The 20,497-nt window shown below is 47.1% G+C and overlaps 1 protein-coding gene across 4 annotated transcripts in view; it reads right to left on the bottom strand.

Annotated features, from left to right (window-relative positions):
- Positions 1-20,497, bottom strand: part of LRRC27 (leucine rich repeat containing 27) — a 152,226-nt gene that overhangs the window by 77,497 nt on the left and 54,232 nt on the right. For all 4 annotated transcript variants that reach the window (XM_063962177.1, XM_063962176.1, XM_063962174.1 and 1 more), the window contains exon 4: positions 7,093-7,151. In XM_063962177.1, the coding sequence (XP_063818247.1) occupies positions 7,093-7,151 (59 nt within the window). The remainder of the gene's footprint in view (positions 1-7,092; positions 7,152-20,497) is intronic.

Genomic DNA, 20,497 nt, shown 5'->3' on the forward strand with positions numbered 1-20,497 from the left:
CCGCAGGAGCACCATCATATCCGCCATTACCTTGGTGAAATTGGTAATGACAATCCCGTACCGCAATTCTGAGGTACGCCTGATGAGGTGGATAAATGGGGACACGAAGGTATGCATCCCTTATGTCCCGATTCATTTCAGGCTTGCAATGACCGCTCTTAGCGATTCCATCTTGAACCTGAACCTTTTCAGGTATATGTTCAGGGATTTTAATTCAATATGGGTCTAACCGTCTGGTTTCGGGATTATAACATGGTCGAATAATAACACCCTCTTGTTGAAGGAGGGGACCCTTGACCACCACCTGTTGAAGATACAATTTACGAATTGCAGTTAACACTGGCTCCCTCTCTTGGGGGGGAAGCCCGCTGGGTCCTCGGTGAGGGGGCATCTTCTCACAGTCCAGCCTGTATCCCTGCGATACAATTTCTATTGCCCAGGGATCTAACAGGGAGTGAACCCACTTGTGGCTGAACTTACGAAGGCGTGTCCCCACCGGGCCTAGCTCCGCCTGTGGAGCCCCAGCGACATGCGGTGGATTTTTGTAGAGGCCGGGAAGGACTTCTGTTCCTGGGGACTAGCTGTGTTGTACAGCTTCTTTCCTCTGCCCCCGGCTCTGACAAGAAAGGACGCACCTCAGACTTTCTTGTTTCTTTATTCGAAAAGCTGCATTTAATAATGTCGTGCTTTCCTAGGCTGTGCAGGAATATAAGGCAAAATATCAGAATTACCAGCTATAGCTGTGGAGACCAGGCCCGAGAACCTTTCTCCACACAATCCTCAGCCTTCCATATGCCTCTTAAGTCGGCATCATCTGTTCAATGTATATTCTACAGGACACGTCAAGCAGAAATCTTTTGTCTCTAGGACCCAGTATACTCATGTCCCTTTGGGCATGCTTTATAATTATATATCTATCACTTAAGACAGCATCTTAAAATATTTATATGCATACTAGGGTCTCAATCTCTGCTGATAAGGTACCTGTCCACGCTGCCACAGCACTATAAACCCATGCCGACACAATCGCCGGTCTGGGTAGTATACTAGAATGTGCACACTATCTGCAGGATCCCTGAGAATAGCTAGTGCAAACAGGACACCCAAGGGGAAGATTCTCAACCCATCCTGGGCCTAGTGGGGAAAGGATACAGCCTGAGAATTCTCTTGTGGGAAGCTGCCGTCTCTTGTCTGGAGATTTCCGCTCTTTTTCCTCATGAGAGGAGGGAAATTTACCTCAGCATTCTTCCCCTTAACATGTGTACTCTCGTGTCAGGGACAGATGAGTCATCAGTGATATGCAAATCATCTTTTATTCCAATAATCATATATTGAATATCTTTTAGCCCTCTTGGCTGTAACTTTGCATTATCGTAGTCGACATTGGAGTTAAACTCCGTGTCGATACTTTGTTATTTTGGATAGTGAACATAGAGAGACTCTGAAGGACTCTGTGACATAGGGACAGACCAGGGTAGATTTCCTTTCTGTTCCCTAACCTTTTGTGCAATAATTTTACCTCAGCACTTACACATATCCAAACAGGTGTCGGCGTTGTTGACGGAGACACCCTCCCACACACTTATCCGTTCTATCACCTCCTTAGAGGAGCCTTTTACCTCAGACATGTCGACACACGCGTACCGACACACCACACACACAGGGGATGCTCTATTTGAAGACAGTTCCCCCACCAGGCCCTTTGGGGAGACAGAGAGAGAGAGTATGCCAGCACACACCACAGCGCTATATAATACATGGATGTACACTATACTGAGTGATTTTTCCCCTATAGCAGCTTATATACACAGTTTTGCGCCTAAATTTATGTGCCCCCCCCTCTCTTTTTTTACCCTTTGTGTACAGGATACTGCAGGGGAGAGCCTGGGGAGCTTCCTTCCAGCTGAGCTGTGTAGAGAAAATGGCGCTGGTGTGCTGAGGAAGAAGGCCCGGCCCCCTCAGCGGCGGGCTTCTGTCCTTTTATGTACTTTAATGGCGGGGGTTAATGCACATATACAGTTTATCAGACTGTATTATGTGCTTTTCGCCAAGTAAGGTAATCTAATTGCTGCCCAGGGCGCACCCCCCCCCCCCCCCCCCCCCCCCCAGCGCCCTGCACCCATCAGTGACCGGAGTGTGTGGTGTGCTAAGGGAGCAATGGCGCACAGCTGCAGTGCTGTGCGCTACCTTAATGAAGACCGGAGTCTTCAGCCGCCGATTTTCAACTTCTCTTCGTTCTTCTGGCTCTGCAAGGGGGACGGCGGCGCGGCTCCGGGACCGGACGACCGAGGACTGGGCCTGTGTTCGATCCCTCTGGAGCTAATGGTGTCCAGTAGCCTTAGAAGCCCAAGCTAGCTGCAAGCAGGTAGGTTCGCTTCTCTCCCCTCAGTCCCACGTAGCAGTGAGTCTGTTGCCAGCAGATCTCACTGAAAATAAAAAACCTAACAAATACTTTCTTTTCTAGGAAGCTCAGGAGAGCCCCTAGTGTGCAACCAGCTCTGGCCGGGCACAGATTCTAACGGAGGTCTGGAGGAGGGGCATAGAGGGAGGAGCCAGTGCACACCAGATATAGTACCTAATCTTTCTTTTAAGAGTGCCCAGTCTCCTGCGGAGCCCGTCTATACCCCATGGTCCTTATGGAGTACCCAGCATCCACTAGGACGTCAGAGAAATATATATATATATGTGTGTGTGTGTGTGTGTGTGTGTGTTGAGAGGAATTGGGGGGGGGGGGGGGGGGGGGCAAAGAAATACATGTACCGGGCCCCCAAATTTCTGTTGCCGGCCCTGGGTGGGAGCTAACTTTAATGCTCTCTCATCTCCTGGTAGAACTACAGGGGTCTCATGACAAACAGAGGCCAATTAGACAAGTTGCAGCTCGCAGCAGGTGCAACGTCCTCAGTCTGAATTTCTATGCCATAATCCAGTATCACACAAATCATTATGCGAGTCTGTTTAGACAGGCATATAAAGTTTCATAAGCAATATGAAACATTAATCCATGTGTAAATAACCCTTAGGTGCTATAGGTTGCATAATGTATTGTGTTACCTCTGACAACTCATTTGTCAGCTTTCTAAGTGGGAACGTGTAATCGTATGTACACAGTAGTGCTTATGGGTACAGAGAAATAACTGCCACTTTAAACACTATTGTACAAGGCTCCCAGGGCTTTAGACCAGACAAGTTTACATATAAAATCAGTTTACATGTGGTTTTACTACCAGCAAGCCCAGCCCATTCTTACAGAAGTGAAGGTGGTAAAGCCTGTATCACATCAATCATGGGTAAGTTTTCAGAATGCAAGAAAGAAAAGCAATATTGTATTGTCACGGTATGAAATAGAGTTGTACAATTGTGTATATAAGCAAAGCTCTGCATGGTGAATTACAATTGCCAGAATGCATTAGCAAACGTTCATGCTCACCAGCTCAGAAAATGGCTGCAATTAATCACAACTGCTACAATATACAGCAAAGCGAAGCAAACGCAGTCATCAGAAGCCACGTCCTAGCAGATGAAATGGCCAAGATCTATTAGTGACTTTATTGGAAATGAATCACTTCAGAAGAAGTTAAAGAAAATCATGGTATTATTATTTCATACTTGGATAGTTAGTAGCCTAATCAAGAATACCCCAGTTGCTGATGCACAGTACAGGGCACCATGTGAAGAAGCATTTTATTGTTGTATTATTATCATTCCTGTTAGCTTGAACCCATCTGCCCATTTTCCTATGAATTCTCTTTTTACCAAGACACTTTCACCCACAGAACTATAGGGGGGTACTGACGGGAGAGATGTGTGCTGAGCGATCTTAACACAGACCACTCAGCACACATCTCACCCCCCGCTCAGCACAACGCGATGTGCTGAGCGAGGGAGGGGGGGGGGAGGGGGGGGGCCGCTCACTCCACACAACGGTGAAGTGAGCGACCCGCTACATTGAGCCTGCATGCAGGCTCAATCTAGCACCGGTGATAGCGATGCGCAGCTATCGCTGGGCCGCATACACACTCACCAGCCAATCAGCTCCAATATGCAAATTGTCAGTTGGGAGCTGACTGGCTGGTGCGTTTATCACCTTGCACTTATCACTGGTTTATCACTTCTTTATGCCTTCTCCAGGTTAATACATCTGCCCCAATGTTTGAAAAGTCGGTTGGGTGTCTGTTTTTTCCTGTCTATTAGATAGGAAAAAACAGACCCCCCCCTGACTTTTCAAACATTTGAATTCCCCCCGCTGAGAGCATATTTCTTCTCCATTCTGGTGTTTGGCCTGAACAACAACTGAGCAGATTTATTAACCTGGAGAACGCATAAGGAAGAAATAAACCAGTGATAAATGCAAGGTGATAAATGCACCAGCCAATCAGCTCCAATATGTAAATTAACAGTTAGAAGCTGATTGGCTGGTGCGTTTATCACCTTGCATTTATCACTGGTTTATCACTTCTTTATGCCTTCTCCAGGTTAATACATCTGCCCTCTGAGAATCTCTTGATCATGTCTGCATGCTTTTAAGCATTCAGTTTCTGCCATGTTTGGCTGATTAGATATTTCCATTAATGGGCATGTGTAAAGTTGCCACTGAAAATATATCTGAAACAATGGAATAGAGATAATGGGTGCAGGGTGTCCATTATGCATGGGCCCAAGAGTCAAAGGAGAGCCTGCACCACACACCCTGCACCCTGAACACACTCTTCCAGGTTACTGAGCTAACTGCGCTGCCATTTTCCCAGCAATGCCTTTGGAAAGATGACGCGCCACATAGGATAGCAAAGACTATTCCCACTGTGCCAGAGTCTTTGCTATTGAAAGATGCCGCTACGGCAGCCATATAAGCTGGGAGGGGGGGGGGGGGGCATACGTCTAGCGGAAGCAGCACGGACAGGGTGGGTCAGAATTGCACATGGGGCCCTTATTTGTTAAAATACCCTGTTCTGATCTCACTACATTTGACACAGAAGATGAAGTCAACGTCACAAGGACGTCTAGTTTTAATACAGCATCACTAATGACAAACACTGTATTATTACCTCAATCCACGCAGATATATAATCTAGAGCAGGCTTTTTCAACCAGTGTGCCGTGGCACACTAGTGTGCCGCGACCAGTTGCAAGGTGTGCCGCGGAGCCAGAGCAGCTTCCTGCACCTTCAGAGTGAACTGTTGGCCCGGGCTCTTCTTAGAGGATCAGTCGTGCTCTGGCCGTGACCTATGCCTTGAAGACACGGCGGTGTGATATCATAGGTCACAGCTGCCGCATATCACCACTCAGCCCACCCACCTGCCTGCATACACATCTTCCAGTTCCCGCCTGCGTACACAGCTTTCCTTGCCGACCCACATCCACACCTGCCCGCCCGCTGCTCAGTATTCACAGCACTCCACTATGAACAACCCCCACCACCGAGGAACAGGGAGGAGGTCAGCTGACCGGTAGGGGCTAATATGTTATGTTATTTCTCCTGTGGGGAACAATAGGATTTCAATAGGATTTATGTGGGGAGAATAAGGATTTATGCATTTATGGTGGAACAATGTGAATAATTCATTGGGGGGGGGGGGAGCAATTGGATTTATCTAGGGAGCAACATGATTTATGTGGGGAGCAATATGATTGTTTTTTTCTGTGTAGGCCAATGTGTGTTTTGTTTTTTTTCTGTGGGGAACTGATGGTGTGCCTCGGGAGTTTTAAAATATTGGAGGTCATTCCGAGTTGTTCGCTCGCAAGGCGATTTTAGCAGTATTGCACACGCTAAGCCGCCGCCTACTGGGAGTGAATCTTAGCTTCTTAAAATTGCGAACGATGTATTCGCAATATTGCGATTACAAACTTCTTAGCAGTTTCAGAGTAGCTTCAGACTTACTCGGCATCTGCGATCAGTTCAGTGCTTGTCGTTCCTGGGTTGACGTCACAAACACTCCCAGCGTTCGCCCAGACACTCCTCCGTTTCTCCAGCCACTCCCGCGTTTTTTCCGGAAACGGTAGCGTTTTTTCCCACACGCCCATAAAACGGCCTGTTTCCGCCCAGTAACACCCATTTCCTGTCAATCACATTACGATCGCCGGAGCGAAGAAAAAGCCGTGAGTAAAAATACTATCTTCATTGCAAAATTACTTGGCGCAGTCGCAGTGCGGACATTACGCATGCGCACTAAGCGGAAAATCACTGCGATGCGATGAAATTTACCGAGCGAACGACTCGGAATGAGGGCCATTGTTCGGTGTGCCGCGAGTAAAAAAAGGTTGAAAATCACTGATCTAGAGAATAAATCATATCCTGTGCTCCGTTATGCAAATTATTAATCAGGAACTCGTGATTAAGTCATTAGTTTTCTGCAATCAAATCAACAGCATAATCCAATAAAAGCTGATGACGGATGCACAGCTACTGAAGCATCTCGCTAATGAGATTTAAATAAAGGTATCTATTTCTCAGTCACCGTTCCAGATGAATCTGCTGCAATAGGGAGACAGGTGATCTGACATCTAAGACTCTAGGCCAGCAGCAGTAATGCCGTCTAACAGTAGCTCACTGTTGTAAATTGAGGCTTACCGGACACATACCGTTAGCCATGACTTTTCTGTTACTATGGCACCAGTGCTTTCCAAACTCGTCCTCGGGGCACCCTAACAACCCTAAAGCCCCGTACATACAGGGAGAGATGTGTGCTGAGCGATCTATCACAGACCGCTCAGCACACATCTCTTCCCCCGCTCAGCACCGCGCGATGGGTGCTGAGCGAGGGGGGGGGTAACCGCTCATTTCACCGCGAGTACCAATCTAGTACCAGCGATAGCGTCGCGTGGGGCATACACACGAGAGATCCGTGCTTAATCTCTAACCAATCTAGTCAGATTGCTCAGAATTTAAGCACGGATCTCTCCTTGTGTACCCCCCTTGAGAAAACTCATAATTGAGCACAGATCGTTAGATCAAATAGACCAAGGTATTACGTCAACTGTGCTTAAGCCTGGATATCCTTATAACCTCGACTGTTATCGTGCCTTATGGCATGCTTTAGACCAATACAGTATGTTTAACAGATAACAGCAAATACAGAATATCTAACCTACACTTACCAAGCTCTATAGGAAGCGTCTTTATTGGGTTTCCTTCAAGAAGAAGATATTTTAGCTGCCTGTGGGAGAAATACAGACACACAATTGTAAAGTAGTACTAAAACTAAAAATGCCCATTTTACATGAGAAGGCATAATGGTAATCTTTCAGTTTCTATGTATTACAATAACATGCTAAATCAGGGTTATTAAAGGGAAAAAAAGGAAGAATCTGTTGAAAAATCTCTTCTCACAGATTATTCCTCATATGAAATTACAGCCAATTACACAACCCAGAGGTAAAACCAGGGATTATTAACAAGAGGTTAGAGACCCAATGCCACTCAGTGTAGGTCCCCAAGATCCTTGTGCAAGTACTTAGATACCTAATGCATGCATTATATACTTAGGGGTACATGCAATTGCGGTCGAATTGCCGCAAGTGTCAAAAAATGGGGCATTTTCGACAAAAAAAAACCTGTCGAATTGGGATTCGACAATGCAATACAGTACTTTTCGTCAAAAAACCTGCCGTTTCAGATTTAACTTTTTGCAATTCGACATTTTTCAAATTTGACATGTCTGCAATGGTAAAAATGCGGCTTTTCGACAAAAGTATATTCAATTGAAGAATGTCGATTCGACAACAGTGCTTTTCGACAGTCATTTTGTCAATTTCATTCCGCCTCATTTTGCTGTCGTGTGATCTAATAAAAAATTTTAAAAACATGTTTTTTTTTTGTGTTGTTTTGATTGCTAATAGCATATCTATTATATTAGAAGGGATTATCTGCTTGGTTTGTCTATTTAGGAGCCACAAGTATTATTTAATATATTTTTTAAAAGAATATATTTTTTTTTACTGACTAAAATAATATGGAGAGATCAGAGCATGTTTTTCCGTGGGAAGGGGTGGGAATGGGTTAAAATGTCATAAAAAAATGCGTGGGGTCCCCCCTCCTAAGCATAACCAGCCTCGGGCTCTTTGAGCTGGTCCTGGTTGTAAACATACGGGCTTCACCCCTGGCCCTTGGGTGGCTGGAGGGGGGGGGGGACCCCGGCCAGGGGTGACTAGTTAGTGATTTAATGCCAGGGCCGCAGGGACCGATATAAAAGTGTCCCCCAGCTGTGGCATTATCTCTCTGACTAGTGGAGCCCGGTGCTGGTGTTAAAAATACGGGGGACCACTACATGTTTTGTCCCCCGTATTTTTTGCACCAGGACCGGACGCAGAGCCCGGTGCTGGTTGTTAAAATACGGGGGATCCCATGTCATTTTTCCCCCCCGCATTTTTACAACCAGGACCGGCTCAAAGAGCCCGAGGCTGGTTATGCTTAGGAGGGGGGACCCCACGCAATTTTTTTCAGGTTTTTTTTTTAACACTTCTGTGCCGTCCATGAAGTCGAATCCAGGACGCACACTATCGTCAATTGGTCCGTTTTTCGACAGCGGGACTGTCGAATCCGTTTTTTATTGAATATGTCGAATTCGGGTCCTGGCGGCCGGGATTCGACTGTCGAATTGTGTCGAATCCAAAAACGGTCGAATTCCGGCTGGTATTCGACCGCAATTGCATATACCCCTTAATATAAAGCCAACTGTAAAATAATATTGTTTAACTAAACAATGGGTCACACATTGAATACAATAGTTTTCTCATACAAGGTACATCTCATCTAATTCTTCTGTAAACCAGTGCTTAATCCCTTCACTAATTAGAGGATTACAATACATGTGGATTTCAATACACGGTATCTCCTTTCATACTTCCTGCTTAAATTATGCATCCGGCAGTTAAATAATGTACAAGAAGTTGTGTTCTTTTAAATCATCCTAGTGCTTTCATCTACTTGAGTGATATACCTAAAGGCCTAATTCAGACCTGATCGCAGCAGCAACATTTTTCTCTAATGAGTAAAACCATGGGGGTAATTCCAAGTTGATCGCAGCAGGATTTTTAATAGCAATTGGCAAAACCATGTGCAGTGCAGGGGAGGCAGATATAACATGTGCAGAAAGAGTTAGATTTGGGTGGGTTATTTTATTTCTGTGCAGGGTAAATACTGGCTGCTTTATTTTTACACTGCAAATTAGATTGCAGATTGAACACACCCCACCCAAATCTAACTCTCTCTGCACATGTTATATCTGCCTCCCCTGCAGTGCACATGGTTTTGCCCAATTGCTAACAAAAATCCTGCTGCGATCAACTTGGAATTACCCCCCATGTGCACTGCAGGGGAGGGGGGGCAGATATAACGTGCAAAGAGAGTTAGATTTGGGTGGGTTATTTTGTTTCTGTGCAAAGTGAATATTGGCTGCTTTATTTTTACACTGCAATTTAGATTTCCAGTTGAACACACCCACCCAATTCTAACTCTCTCGGCACATGTTATATCTGCCCCCCTGCACTGCACATGGTTTTGCCCATTAGAGAAAAATATTTCTGCTGCTATCAGGTCTGAATTAGGCCCTAAATTCCAACTAAGACAAAACACAGGAGGATGGCAAAGTAACGTCTAAGAAATACTAGGAAACATACTGATCGGTCTCCTGGAAGAAAATTAATACCGGTATCCATGCAATAATGAAAAATATAGGTAGTTGATGATCAGAGGGAGCCCTTTAAATTGATTTACACCACTGGAGAACTGTGCAGGAAGCAACTACCCAAAGTGTTCCAATGGTTCAAAAATAAAAACAACTGTATCCAACTATATAATAAGCCTTATGGGCATCGTAAGAACAAAATAAACAGAGTGGCATTCAACATTGTGCCAGTGTCAGGAAAGTTTTGCTATTATGGTGGGTATTCAATTGTAGTCGGAACCGTAGTCTTATCGGAAAGATGGCAGTTTCCGACTTTTTTAGGTTGGAAACTGTTCCGACCTATTCAATGAAATCCCCCTGCCATTTTTCCCGACATGTCGGCAATTCCGACTTGTCGTAAAAAAACACATGGATCGGCGGAATAGCAGCGGATCCATGTGTTTTGTCTGAATCGCAGCCAACTCCGACAGGTTTTAACCCTGTTTCCGACAATGTCAATGCGTCTTTAAGGATCCGACATCAATTGGATATACCCCTAAGTAGCAGCACTAAATCTCCCCATCTAACCATAATACTAGGACAAAGAAGAAAGCCTGCATTATAAATAATACAGCGTTCTAAAGAGGAACAAATCAATGATCAAGTACAAACCATTCTCTGAAGGGTAATAGATGCACTCACTTGTTTTGGCGGTCAAGGGCCCTCCAACGATCATTCAAGCCAGCTCTTTCAGCCAATTACATAACACTTGCAGGCAGCTGAGAGAGCTTTACTTTAATTACCTTGCGATCAGTTTATGTTTGTTTAAATTGCGTGATATAAAAAATAATAAATGGATGTGATCTGTGAAGCTGAAAAGAATCATTTGATAATGTATGGAAAATATACAGCAACTGTCATTAGGGGCATATAGGGGTATATGCAATTCACGGCAAATTATCGCCGTTTTTAAATTCGACTCAATTCGACAGGTGAATTCCGGAAGGTGGCTTCCGGAATTCACCATATTCAATGAAAAACGGATTCGCCAGAGTCGCGGGCGAAAATCGGCCGATTTGGCGGATTTTGCCGCGATTTGAAAAAACGGGAAAAACCCGGAAAAAAAAATGGCGTGGGGTCCCCCCTCCAAAGCATAACCAGCCTCGGGCTCATCGAGCTGGTCCTGGTTCTAAAAATCCGGGGAAAAATTGGCCAGGGATCCCCCGTATTTTTAAAACCAGCACCGGGCTCTGCGCCTGGTGCTGCTGCCAAAAATACGGGGGACAAAAAGAGTAGAGGTCCCCCGTATTTTTAACACCAGCATCGGGCTCCACTAGCTGGACAGATAATGCCACAGCCGGGGGTCACTTTTATGCCGTGCCCTGCGGCCGTGGCATTAAATATCCAACTAGTCACCCCTGGCCGGGGTACCCTGGGGGAGTGGGGACCCCTTCAATCAAGGGGTCCCCGCCCCCAGCCACCCAAGGGCCAGGGGTGAAGCCCGAGGCTGTCCCCCCCCATCCAATGGGCTGCGGATGGTGGGGCTGATAGCCTTTTGTGATAATAAAAAGATATTGTTTTTTCCAGTAGTACTACAAGTCCCAGCAAGCCTCCCCCGCAAGCTGGTACTTGGAGAACCACAAGTACCAGCATGCGGGAGAAAAACGGGCCCGCTGGTACCTGTAGTACTACTGGGGGAAAAATACCCAAATAAAAACAGGACACAGACAACGTGACAAGTAAAACTTTATTACACACTACCGACACACACATACTTACCTATGTTGACACGCCGACTGCCACGGTCTCCGACGATCCGAGGGTACCTGTGAAAAAATGATACTCACCTTCCGGCGTCCAGAGATAAATCCACGTCCAGAGAGATAAATCCACGTACTTGTAAAAAAAATAAAAAATAAGATTTTACTTACCGATAAATCTATTTCTCGTAGTCCGTAGTGGATGCTGGGACTCCGTAAGGACCATGGGGAATAGCGGCTCCGCAGGAGACAGGGCACAAAATAAAAGCTTAAGGATCAGGTGGTGTGCACTGGCTCCTCCCCCTATGACCCTCCTCCAAGCCTCAGTTAGGATACTGTGCCCGGACGAGCGTACATAATAAGGAAGGATATTGAATCCCGGGTAAGACTCATACCAGCCACACCAATCACACCGTACAACTTGTGATCTGAACCCAGTTAACAGTATGATAAACGCAAAGGAGCCTCTGAAAAGATGGCTCACAACAATAATAACCCGAATTTTTGTAACAATAACTATATACAAGTATTGCAGACAATCCGCACTAGGGATGGGCGCCCAGCATCCACTACGGACTACGAGAAATAGATTTATCGGTAAGTAAAATCTTATTTTCTCTGACGTCCTAGTGGATGCTGGGACTCCGTAAGGACCATGGGGATTATACCAAAGCTCCCAAACGGGCGGGAGAGTGCGGATGACTCTGCAGCACCGAATGAGAGAACTCCAGGTCCTCCTCAGCCAGGGTATCAAATTTGTAGAATTTAGCAAACGTGTTTGCCCCGACCAAGTAGCTGCTCGGCAAAGTTGTAAAGCCGAGACCCCTCGGGCAGCCGCCCAAGATGAGCCCACTTTCCTTGTGGAATGGGCTTTTACTGATTTTGGCTGTGGCAATCCTGCCACAGAATGTGCAAGCTGAATTGTACTACAAATCCAACGAGCAATCGTCTGCTTAGAAGCAGGAGCACCCAGCTTGTTGGGTGCATACAGGATAAACAGCGAGTCAGATTTTCTGACTCCAGCCGTCCTGGAAACATATATTTTCAAGGCCCTGACAACGTCAAGCAACTTAGAGTCCTCTAAGTCCCTGGTAGCCGCAGGTACCACAATAGGTTGGTTCATGTGAAATGCAGAAACCACCTTAGGTAGAAATTGAGGACGAGTCCTCAATTCCGCCCTGTCAGAATGAAAAATTAAGTAAGGGCTTTTATATGATAAAGCCGCCAATTCTGACACACGCCTGGCTGAAGCCAAGGCTAACAGCATCGACACCTTCCATGTGAGATATTTTAAGTCCACAGTGGAAAGTGGTTCAAACCAATGTGACTTTAGAAAACTCAACACCACATTGAGATCCCAAGGTGCCACTGGAGGCACAAAAGGAGGCTGTATGTGCAGCACCCCTTTTACAAATGTCTGAACTTCAGGTACTGAAGCCAGTTCTTTCTGGAAGAAAATCGACAGGGCCGAAATTTGAACCTTAATGGACCCTAATTTTAGGCCCATAGACAGTCCTGTTTGCAGGAAATGAAGGAAACGACCCAGTTGAAATTCCTCTGTAGGGGCCTTCTTGGCCTCACACCACGCAACATATTTACGCCAAATGCGGTGATAATGTTTTGCGGTTACGTCCTTCCTGGCTTTGACCAGAGTAGGAATGACTTCTTCTGGAATGCCTTTTTCCCTCAGGATCCGGCGTTCAACCGCCATGCCGTCAAACGCAGCCGCGGTAAGTCTTGGAACAGACAAGGCCCCTGCAGTAGCAGGTCCTTTCTTAGAGGTAGAGGCCACGGTTCGTCCGTGAGCATCTCTTGAAGTTCCGGGTACCAAGTCCTTCTTGGCCAATCCGGAACCACGAGTATAGTTCTTACTCCTCTCCTTCTTATGATTCTCAGTACTTTTGGTATGAGAGGCAGAGGAGGGAGCACATACACTGACTGGTACACCCACGGCGTTACCAGAGCGTCCACTGCTATTGCCTGAGGGTCCCTTGACCTGGCGCAATATCTGTCCAGTTTTTTGTTTAGACGTGACGCCATCATGTCCACCTTTGGTTTTTCCCAACGGTTTACAATCAGGTGGAAGACTTCTGGGTGAAGTCCCCACTCTCCCGGGTGAAGGTCGTGTCTGCTGAGGAAGTCTGCTTCCCAGTTGTCCACTCCCGGAATGAACACTGCTGACAGTGCTATCACATGATTTTCCGCCCAGCGAAGAATCCTTGCAGCTTCTGCCATTGCCCTCCTGCTTCTCGTGCCGCCCTGTCTGTTTACGTGGGCGACTGACGTGATGTTGTCCGATTGGATCAACACCGCCTGACCCTGAAGCAGAGGTTTTGCTTGACTTAGGGCATTGTAAATGGCCCTTAGTTCCAGAATGTTTATATGAAGAGATGTTTCCATGCTTGACCACAAGCCCTGGAAATTCCTTCCCTGTGTGACTGCTCCCCAGCCTCTCAGGCTGGCATCCGTGGTTACCAGGATCCAATCCTGAATGCCAAATCTGCGGCCCTCTAGTAGATGAGCACTCTGCAGCCACCACAGGAGAGACACCCTTGTCCTTGGCGACAGGGTTATCCGCTGATGCATCTGCAGATGCGATCCGGACCATTTGTCCAGTAGATCCCACTGAAACGTTCTTGCATGGAATCTTCCGAATGGAATCGCTTCGTAAGAAGCCACCATTTTTCCCAGGACCCTCGTGCACTGATGCACTGAGACCTGGCCTGGTTTTAGGAGGTTCCTGACTAGCTCGGATAACTCCCTGGCCTTCTCCTCCGGGAGAAACACCTTCTTCTGGACTGTGTCCAGAATCATTCCTAGGAACAGTAGACGTGTCGTTGGAATCAGCTGCGATTTTGGAATATTTAGAATCCACCCGTGCTGACGTAACACTACCTGAGATAGTGCTACTCCGACTTCTAACTGTTCCCTGGATCTTGCCCTTATCAGGAGATCGTCCAAGTAAGGGATAATTAAAATGCCTTTTCTTCGTAGAAGAATCATCATTTCGGCCATTACCTTGGTAAAGACCCGAGGTGCCGTGGACAATCCAAACGGCAGCGTCTGAAACTGATAATGACAGTTTTGTACTACAAACCTGAGGTACCCTTGGTGAGAAGGGTATATTGGGACGTGGAGATAAGCATCTTTGATGTCCAGAGACACCATATAGTCCCCTTCTTCCAGGTTCGCTATCACTGCTCTGAGTGACTCCATCTTGAATTTGAACCTTTTTATGTAAGTGTTCAAGGATTTCAGATTTAAAATTGGTCTCACCGAGCCGTCCGGCTTCGGTACCACAAACAGCGTGGAATAATACCCCTTTCCTTGTTGCAGGAGGGGTACCTTGATTATCACCTGCTGGGAATACAGCTTGTGAATGGCTTCCAAAACTGCCTCCCTGTCGGAGGGAGACTTTGGTAAAGCAGACTTCAGGAACCGACGAGGGGGAAACGCCTCGAATTCCAGTTTGTACCCCTGCGATACTACCTGTAGAATCCAGGGATCCACTTGCGAGTGAGCCCACTGCGCGTTGAAATTCTTGAGATGGGCCCCCACCATATCTGAGTCTGCTTGTAAAGCCCCAGCGTCATGCTGAAGACTTGGCAGAAGCAGGGGAGGGCTTCTGCTCCTGGGAAGCGGCTGCATAGTGCAGTCTTTTTCCTCTTCCTCTGCCCCGGGGCAGAAAGGAGTGGCCTTTTGCTCGCTTGTACTTATGGGAACGAAAGGACTGAGTTTGAAAAGACGGTGTCTTTTTCTGCTGATGTGAAGTGACCTGGGGTAAAAAGGTGGATTTTCCAGCCGTTGCCGTGGCCACCAGGTCCGATAGACCAGCCCCAAATAACTCCTCCCCTTTATACGGCAATACTTCCATGTGCCGTTTGGAATCCGCATCCCCTGACCACTGTCGCGTCCATAACGCTCTTCTGGCAGAGATGGACATAGCACTTACTCTTGATGCCAGGGTGCAAATATCCCTCTGTGCATCACGCATATATAGTAATGCATCCTTTAAATGTTCTATAGTTAACAAAATATTGTCCCTATCCAGGGTATCAATATTCTCAGTCAGGGAATCCGACCATGCGACTCCAGCACTGCACATCCAGGCTGAGGCGATTGCTGGTCGCAGTATAACACCAGTATGTGTGTATATACTTTTTAGGATATTTTCCAGCCTTCTATCAGCTGGTTCTTTGAGGGTGGCCGTATCAGGAGACGGTAACGCTACTTGTTTAGATAAACGTGTGAGCGCCTTATCTACCCTAGGGGGTGTTTCCCAACGCGCCCTAACCTCTGGCGGGAAGGGATATAATGCTAATAATTTTTTAGAAATTAGCTGTTTTTTTATCGGGGAAAACCCACGCTTTATCACACACCTCATTTATTTCCTCTGACTCAGGAAAAACTATTGGTAGTTTTTTCACACCCCACATAATACCCTTCTTTGTGGTACTTGTAGTGTCAGAAAGGTTCAATGCCTCTTTCATTGCCGTGATCATGTAACGTGTGGCCCTACTGGACATTACGTTTGTCTCGTCACCGTCGACACTAGACTCAGTATCTGTGTCAGGGTCTGTGTCGACCCACTGAGGTAACGGGCGTTTTAGCGCCCCTGACGGTGTCTGAGACGCCTGGACAGGCACTAATTGATTTGCCGGCTGTCTCATGTCGTCAACAGTTTTTTGCAAATTGCTGACATTATCACTTAATTGTTTAAATACAATCATCCAGTCAGGTGTCGACTCCCTAGGGGGTGACATCACCAACACAGGCAACTGCTCCGCCTCCACATCATTTTCCTCCTCATACATGTCGACACACACGTACCGACACACAGCACACACACCGGGAATGCTCTGATAGAGGACAGGACCCCACTTAGCCCTTTGGAGAGACAGAGGGAGAGTCTGCCAGCACACACCCAGCGCTATATATATATATACAGGGATAACCTTATATAAGTGTTATTCCCTTATAGCTGCTGTTATTATCGTTATTTGCTGCCAAAAATGCCCCCCCTTCTCTTTTTTACCCTGATTCTGAAGCAGGACTGCAGGGGAGAGTCAGGGAGCCGTCCTTCCAGCGGAGCTGTGAGGGAAAATGGCGCTTGTGTGCTGAGGAGATAGGCTCCGCCCCTTCACGACGTCCTTATCTCCCGCTTTTTTGTGTAAAAATGGCAGGGGTTAAAATACATCCATATAGCCCAGGAGCTATATGTGATGTATTCTTTTTGCCACCTAAGGTATATACTGTTATATTGCGTCTCAGGGCGCTCCCCCCCAGCGCCCTGCACCCTCAGTGACCGGAGTGTGAAGTGTGCTGAGAGCAATGGCGCACAGCTGCGGTGCTGTGCGCTACCTTAGTCTGAAGACAGGATGTCTTCTGCCGCCGATTTCACCGGACCTCTTCGTCTCTTCTGGCTCTGTAAGGGGGACGGCGGCGCGGCTCCGGTGACCCATCCAGGCTGAACCTGTGATCGTCCCTCTGGAGCTAATGTCCAGTAGCCTAAGAAACCCGATCCACTCTGCACTCAGGTGAGTCCGTTTCTTCTCCCCTTAGTCCCACGATGCAGTGAGCCTGTTGCCAGCAGGACTCACTGAAAATAAAAAAACCTAAACTAAACTTTTATTCTAAGCAGCTCAGGAGAGCCACCTAGATTGCACCCTTCTCGGCCGGGCACAAAAATCTAACTGAGGCTTGGAGGAGGGTCATAGGGGGAGGAGCCAGTGCACACCACCTGATCCTTAAGCTTTTATTTTGTGCCCTGTCTCCTGCGGAGCCGCTATTCCCCATGGTCCTTACGGAGTCCCAGCATCCACTAGGACGTCAGAGAAAACACGCAAATACCCGCTCCATACCGGACTAGAAAGGGGTCCAATGCTTTCACATCAGACCCCTTTCTCCCGAATGCCGGGACATCACGTGACTCCTGTCACTGAAGTCCCTTCAGCCAATCAGGAAGCGCTACTTCCGTGGCGCTCACCTGATTGGCTGTGCGCTGTCTGTACTGTGACAGCACATCGCAAAGCCGCTCCATTACTTTCAATGGTGGGAACTTTGCGGGTAGCGGTGGGGTCACCCGCCGGTCAGCCGCTGACCGGCGGGTGACCTTACCGCTAGCCGCTAAGTTCCCACCATTGAAAGTAATGGAGCGGCTTTGCGATGTGCTGTCACAGTACAGACAGCGCACAGCCAATCAGGTGAGCGCAACGAAGTTGCGCTTCCTGATTGGCTTAGAGACCTTTCTGTGACAGCTGTCACTGACAGGTCTCATTCGTGGAAAGGTGTCCCATGTGTCAGCATGGGACCCCTTTCAGTCCGGCATGGAGCGGGTGTTCGGTTTGTTTTTTTGCCAAGTACGTGGATTTATCTCTGGACCATGGCTGGGGTGAGTATATTGATCTTTTCTTTTCAGGTATCCGTGGATTCTACATGGAGAAGAGGACCGATGTCGGCGTGTGAACATAGGTAAGTATGTGTGTGTCGACGTATGAAATAAAGTTTTACTGTCGACGGTGTGTGTGTCCTGTTTTTATTTGGGTATTTTTTTTCCAGTAGTACTACAGGTACCAGCTGGCCCGATTTTCTCCCGCATGCTGGTACTTGTGGTTCTCCAAGTACCAGCTTGCGGGGGAGGCTTGCTGGGACTTGTAGTACTACTGGAAAAAACAATATCTTTTTATTATCACAAAAGGCTATCAGCCCCCCCATCCGCAGCCCATTGGATGGGGGGGGACAGCCTCGGGCTTCACCCCTGGCCCTTGGGTGGCTGGGGGGGGGGGACCCCTTGATTGAAGGGGTCCCCACTCCCCCAGGGTACCCCGGCCAGGGGTGACTAGTTGGATATTTAATGCCACGGCCGCAGGGCACGGCATAAAAGTGACCCCCGGCTGTGGCATTATCTGTCCAGCTAGTGGAGCCCGATGCTGGTGTTAAAAATACGGGGGACCCCTACTCTTTTTGTCCCCCGTATTTTTGGCACCAGCACCAGGCGCAGAGCCCGGTGCTGGTTTTAAAAATACGGGGGATCCCCTGTCAATTTTTTCCCCGCATTTTTAGAACCAGGACCAGCTCGAAGAGCCCGAGGCTGGTTATGCTTTGGAGGGGGGACCCCACGCCATTTTTTTTTATGATTTCACCGTTCCAGCATAAAAAAAAATAAAAAAATAATAATAATATTTTAAAAAATATATAAATAATATTTGTGCCTCCAAAAAAAAAAAAAAAAAAAGTACCTAATCCCTTCTAATATAAATAGATCTGCTATTCCCCCCCCAAAAAAACACAAAAAAAAACATGTTTAAATTTTTTTTATTTGTTTTCACCCTCCAAAGTGTGGCGGATTGAAAATGACGAATTTGCTGTCTAAAAGCACTGCTGTCGAATTTCCAAACTTGAATTGAATATGCTTTGGTCGAATTGCAGCACTTGTATCATTGCAGAAAAGTCGAATTTGCAAAAATTCGAATTTCAAAAAGTCGAATTTTGAAAGTCCGTTTTTTGGTCGGAAAGCACTGAATTGCATAGGCGTTTTTTTTTTTTGGTCGAAAATGACCCGAAATTCGACAATTTCGGGAATTCGACCGCAATTGCATATACCCCATAATGTTCCTAATAACACATTTGTATGGATCACCTGCAGTTGAAAAGGAAAGTGTAAATGATTATTTAGCTTTCTACATAAAGAGGGTAGACAAACCAATTAAATTACTGTAAGGAGAGATAAAGCGTTGTCGTAAGGTTTGCAACATCATAGGGTAAATGGTTTATGCAGTTATCATCAGCGGCATACAGTTGTGTTTTTGCAGTCCTTTACTGAACTTGGCTTCCACTCGCACACCCCTTCCTACCCATATCCTCCTTTCAAGCAATAAGGTGGTGCAACTGTAGATATGTGCAAGTCAGCACCGGCACATAGTATGGTATTCCCTTTTCTCTAACGTCCTAGTGGATGCTGGGGACTCCTTAAGGACCATGGGGAATAGACGGGCTCCGCAGGAGACAGGGCACTTTAAGAAATAATTTGGACACTGGTGTGCTCTGGCTCCTCCCTCTATGTCCCTCCTCCAGACCTCAGTTTGAATCTGTGCCCGGACGAGCTGGGTGCTACTTAGTGAGCTCTCCTGAGCTTGCTAAAAAGAAAGTATTTTGTTAGGTTTTTTTATTTTCAGAGAGATCTGCTGGCAACAGACTCTCTGCTACGTGGGACTGAGGGGAGAGAAGCAGCCCTACTCACTGAAGATAGGTCCTGCTTCTTAGGCTACTGGACACCATTAGCTCCAGAGGGATCGTACACAGGATCGCACCCTTGGTCGTCCGATCCCGGAGCCGCGCCGCCGTCCCTGTCGCAGAGCCGGAAGACAGAAGCCGGTGACAGAAGCAAGAAGACTTCGAAATCGGCGGTAGAAGACTCCAGTCTTCATATGAGGTAGCGCACAGCGCTGCAGCTGTGCGCCATTGCTCCCACACTAAACCCACATACTCCGGTCACTGTAGGGTGCAGGGCGCAGGGGGGGGGGGGCACCCTGGGCAGCAATTAGAGAGCTCTTTGGCAAAAGTTAGCATAATATACAGTTGGGCACTGTATATATGTATGAGCCCCCGCCAAAATTGTACATGAAAGCGGGACAGAAGCCCGCAGTCGAGGGGGCGGGGCTTCTTCCTCAGCACTCACCAGCGCCATGTTTTTTCTCCACAGCACCGCTGAGAGGAAGCTCCCCAGTCTCTCCCCTGCAGTTACACGGTAGAAGAGGGTAAAAAGAGAGGGGGGGCACATAATTAGGCGCAAAAATCAATATAAACAGCAGCTACTGGGTTAACATTAAGTTACTGTGTTATTCCTGGGTTATATAGCGCTGGGGTGTGTGCTGGCATACTCTCTCTCTGTCTCTCCAAAGAGCCTTATGGGGAAATTGTCTTCAGATGAGCATTCCCTGAGTGTGTGGTGTGTCGGTACGTGTGTGTCGACATGTCTGAGGTAAAATGCTCCCCTAAGGAGGAGATAGAGCAAATATGTGTGTGTGAGGGTGTCTCCGTCGACAACGCCGACAACTGTTTGGATATGTGTAATTAAGTGCTAAGGTGAATTTATTGCACAAAAGATTAGAGAACAGACAGTAAATCTACCCATGTCTG

This window comes from Pseudophryne corroboree, chromosome 3 (assembly GCF_028390025.1).
Source record: "Pseudophryne corroboree isolate aPseCor3 chromosome 3, aPseCor3.hap2, whole genome shotgun sequence".
Lineage (NCBI taxonomy): Eukaryota > Metazoa > Chordata > Amphibia > Anura > Myobatrachidae > Pseudophryne > Pseudophryne corroboree.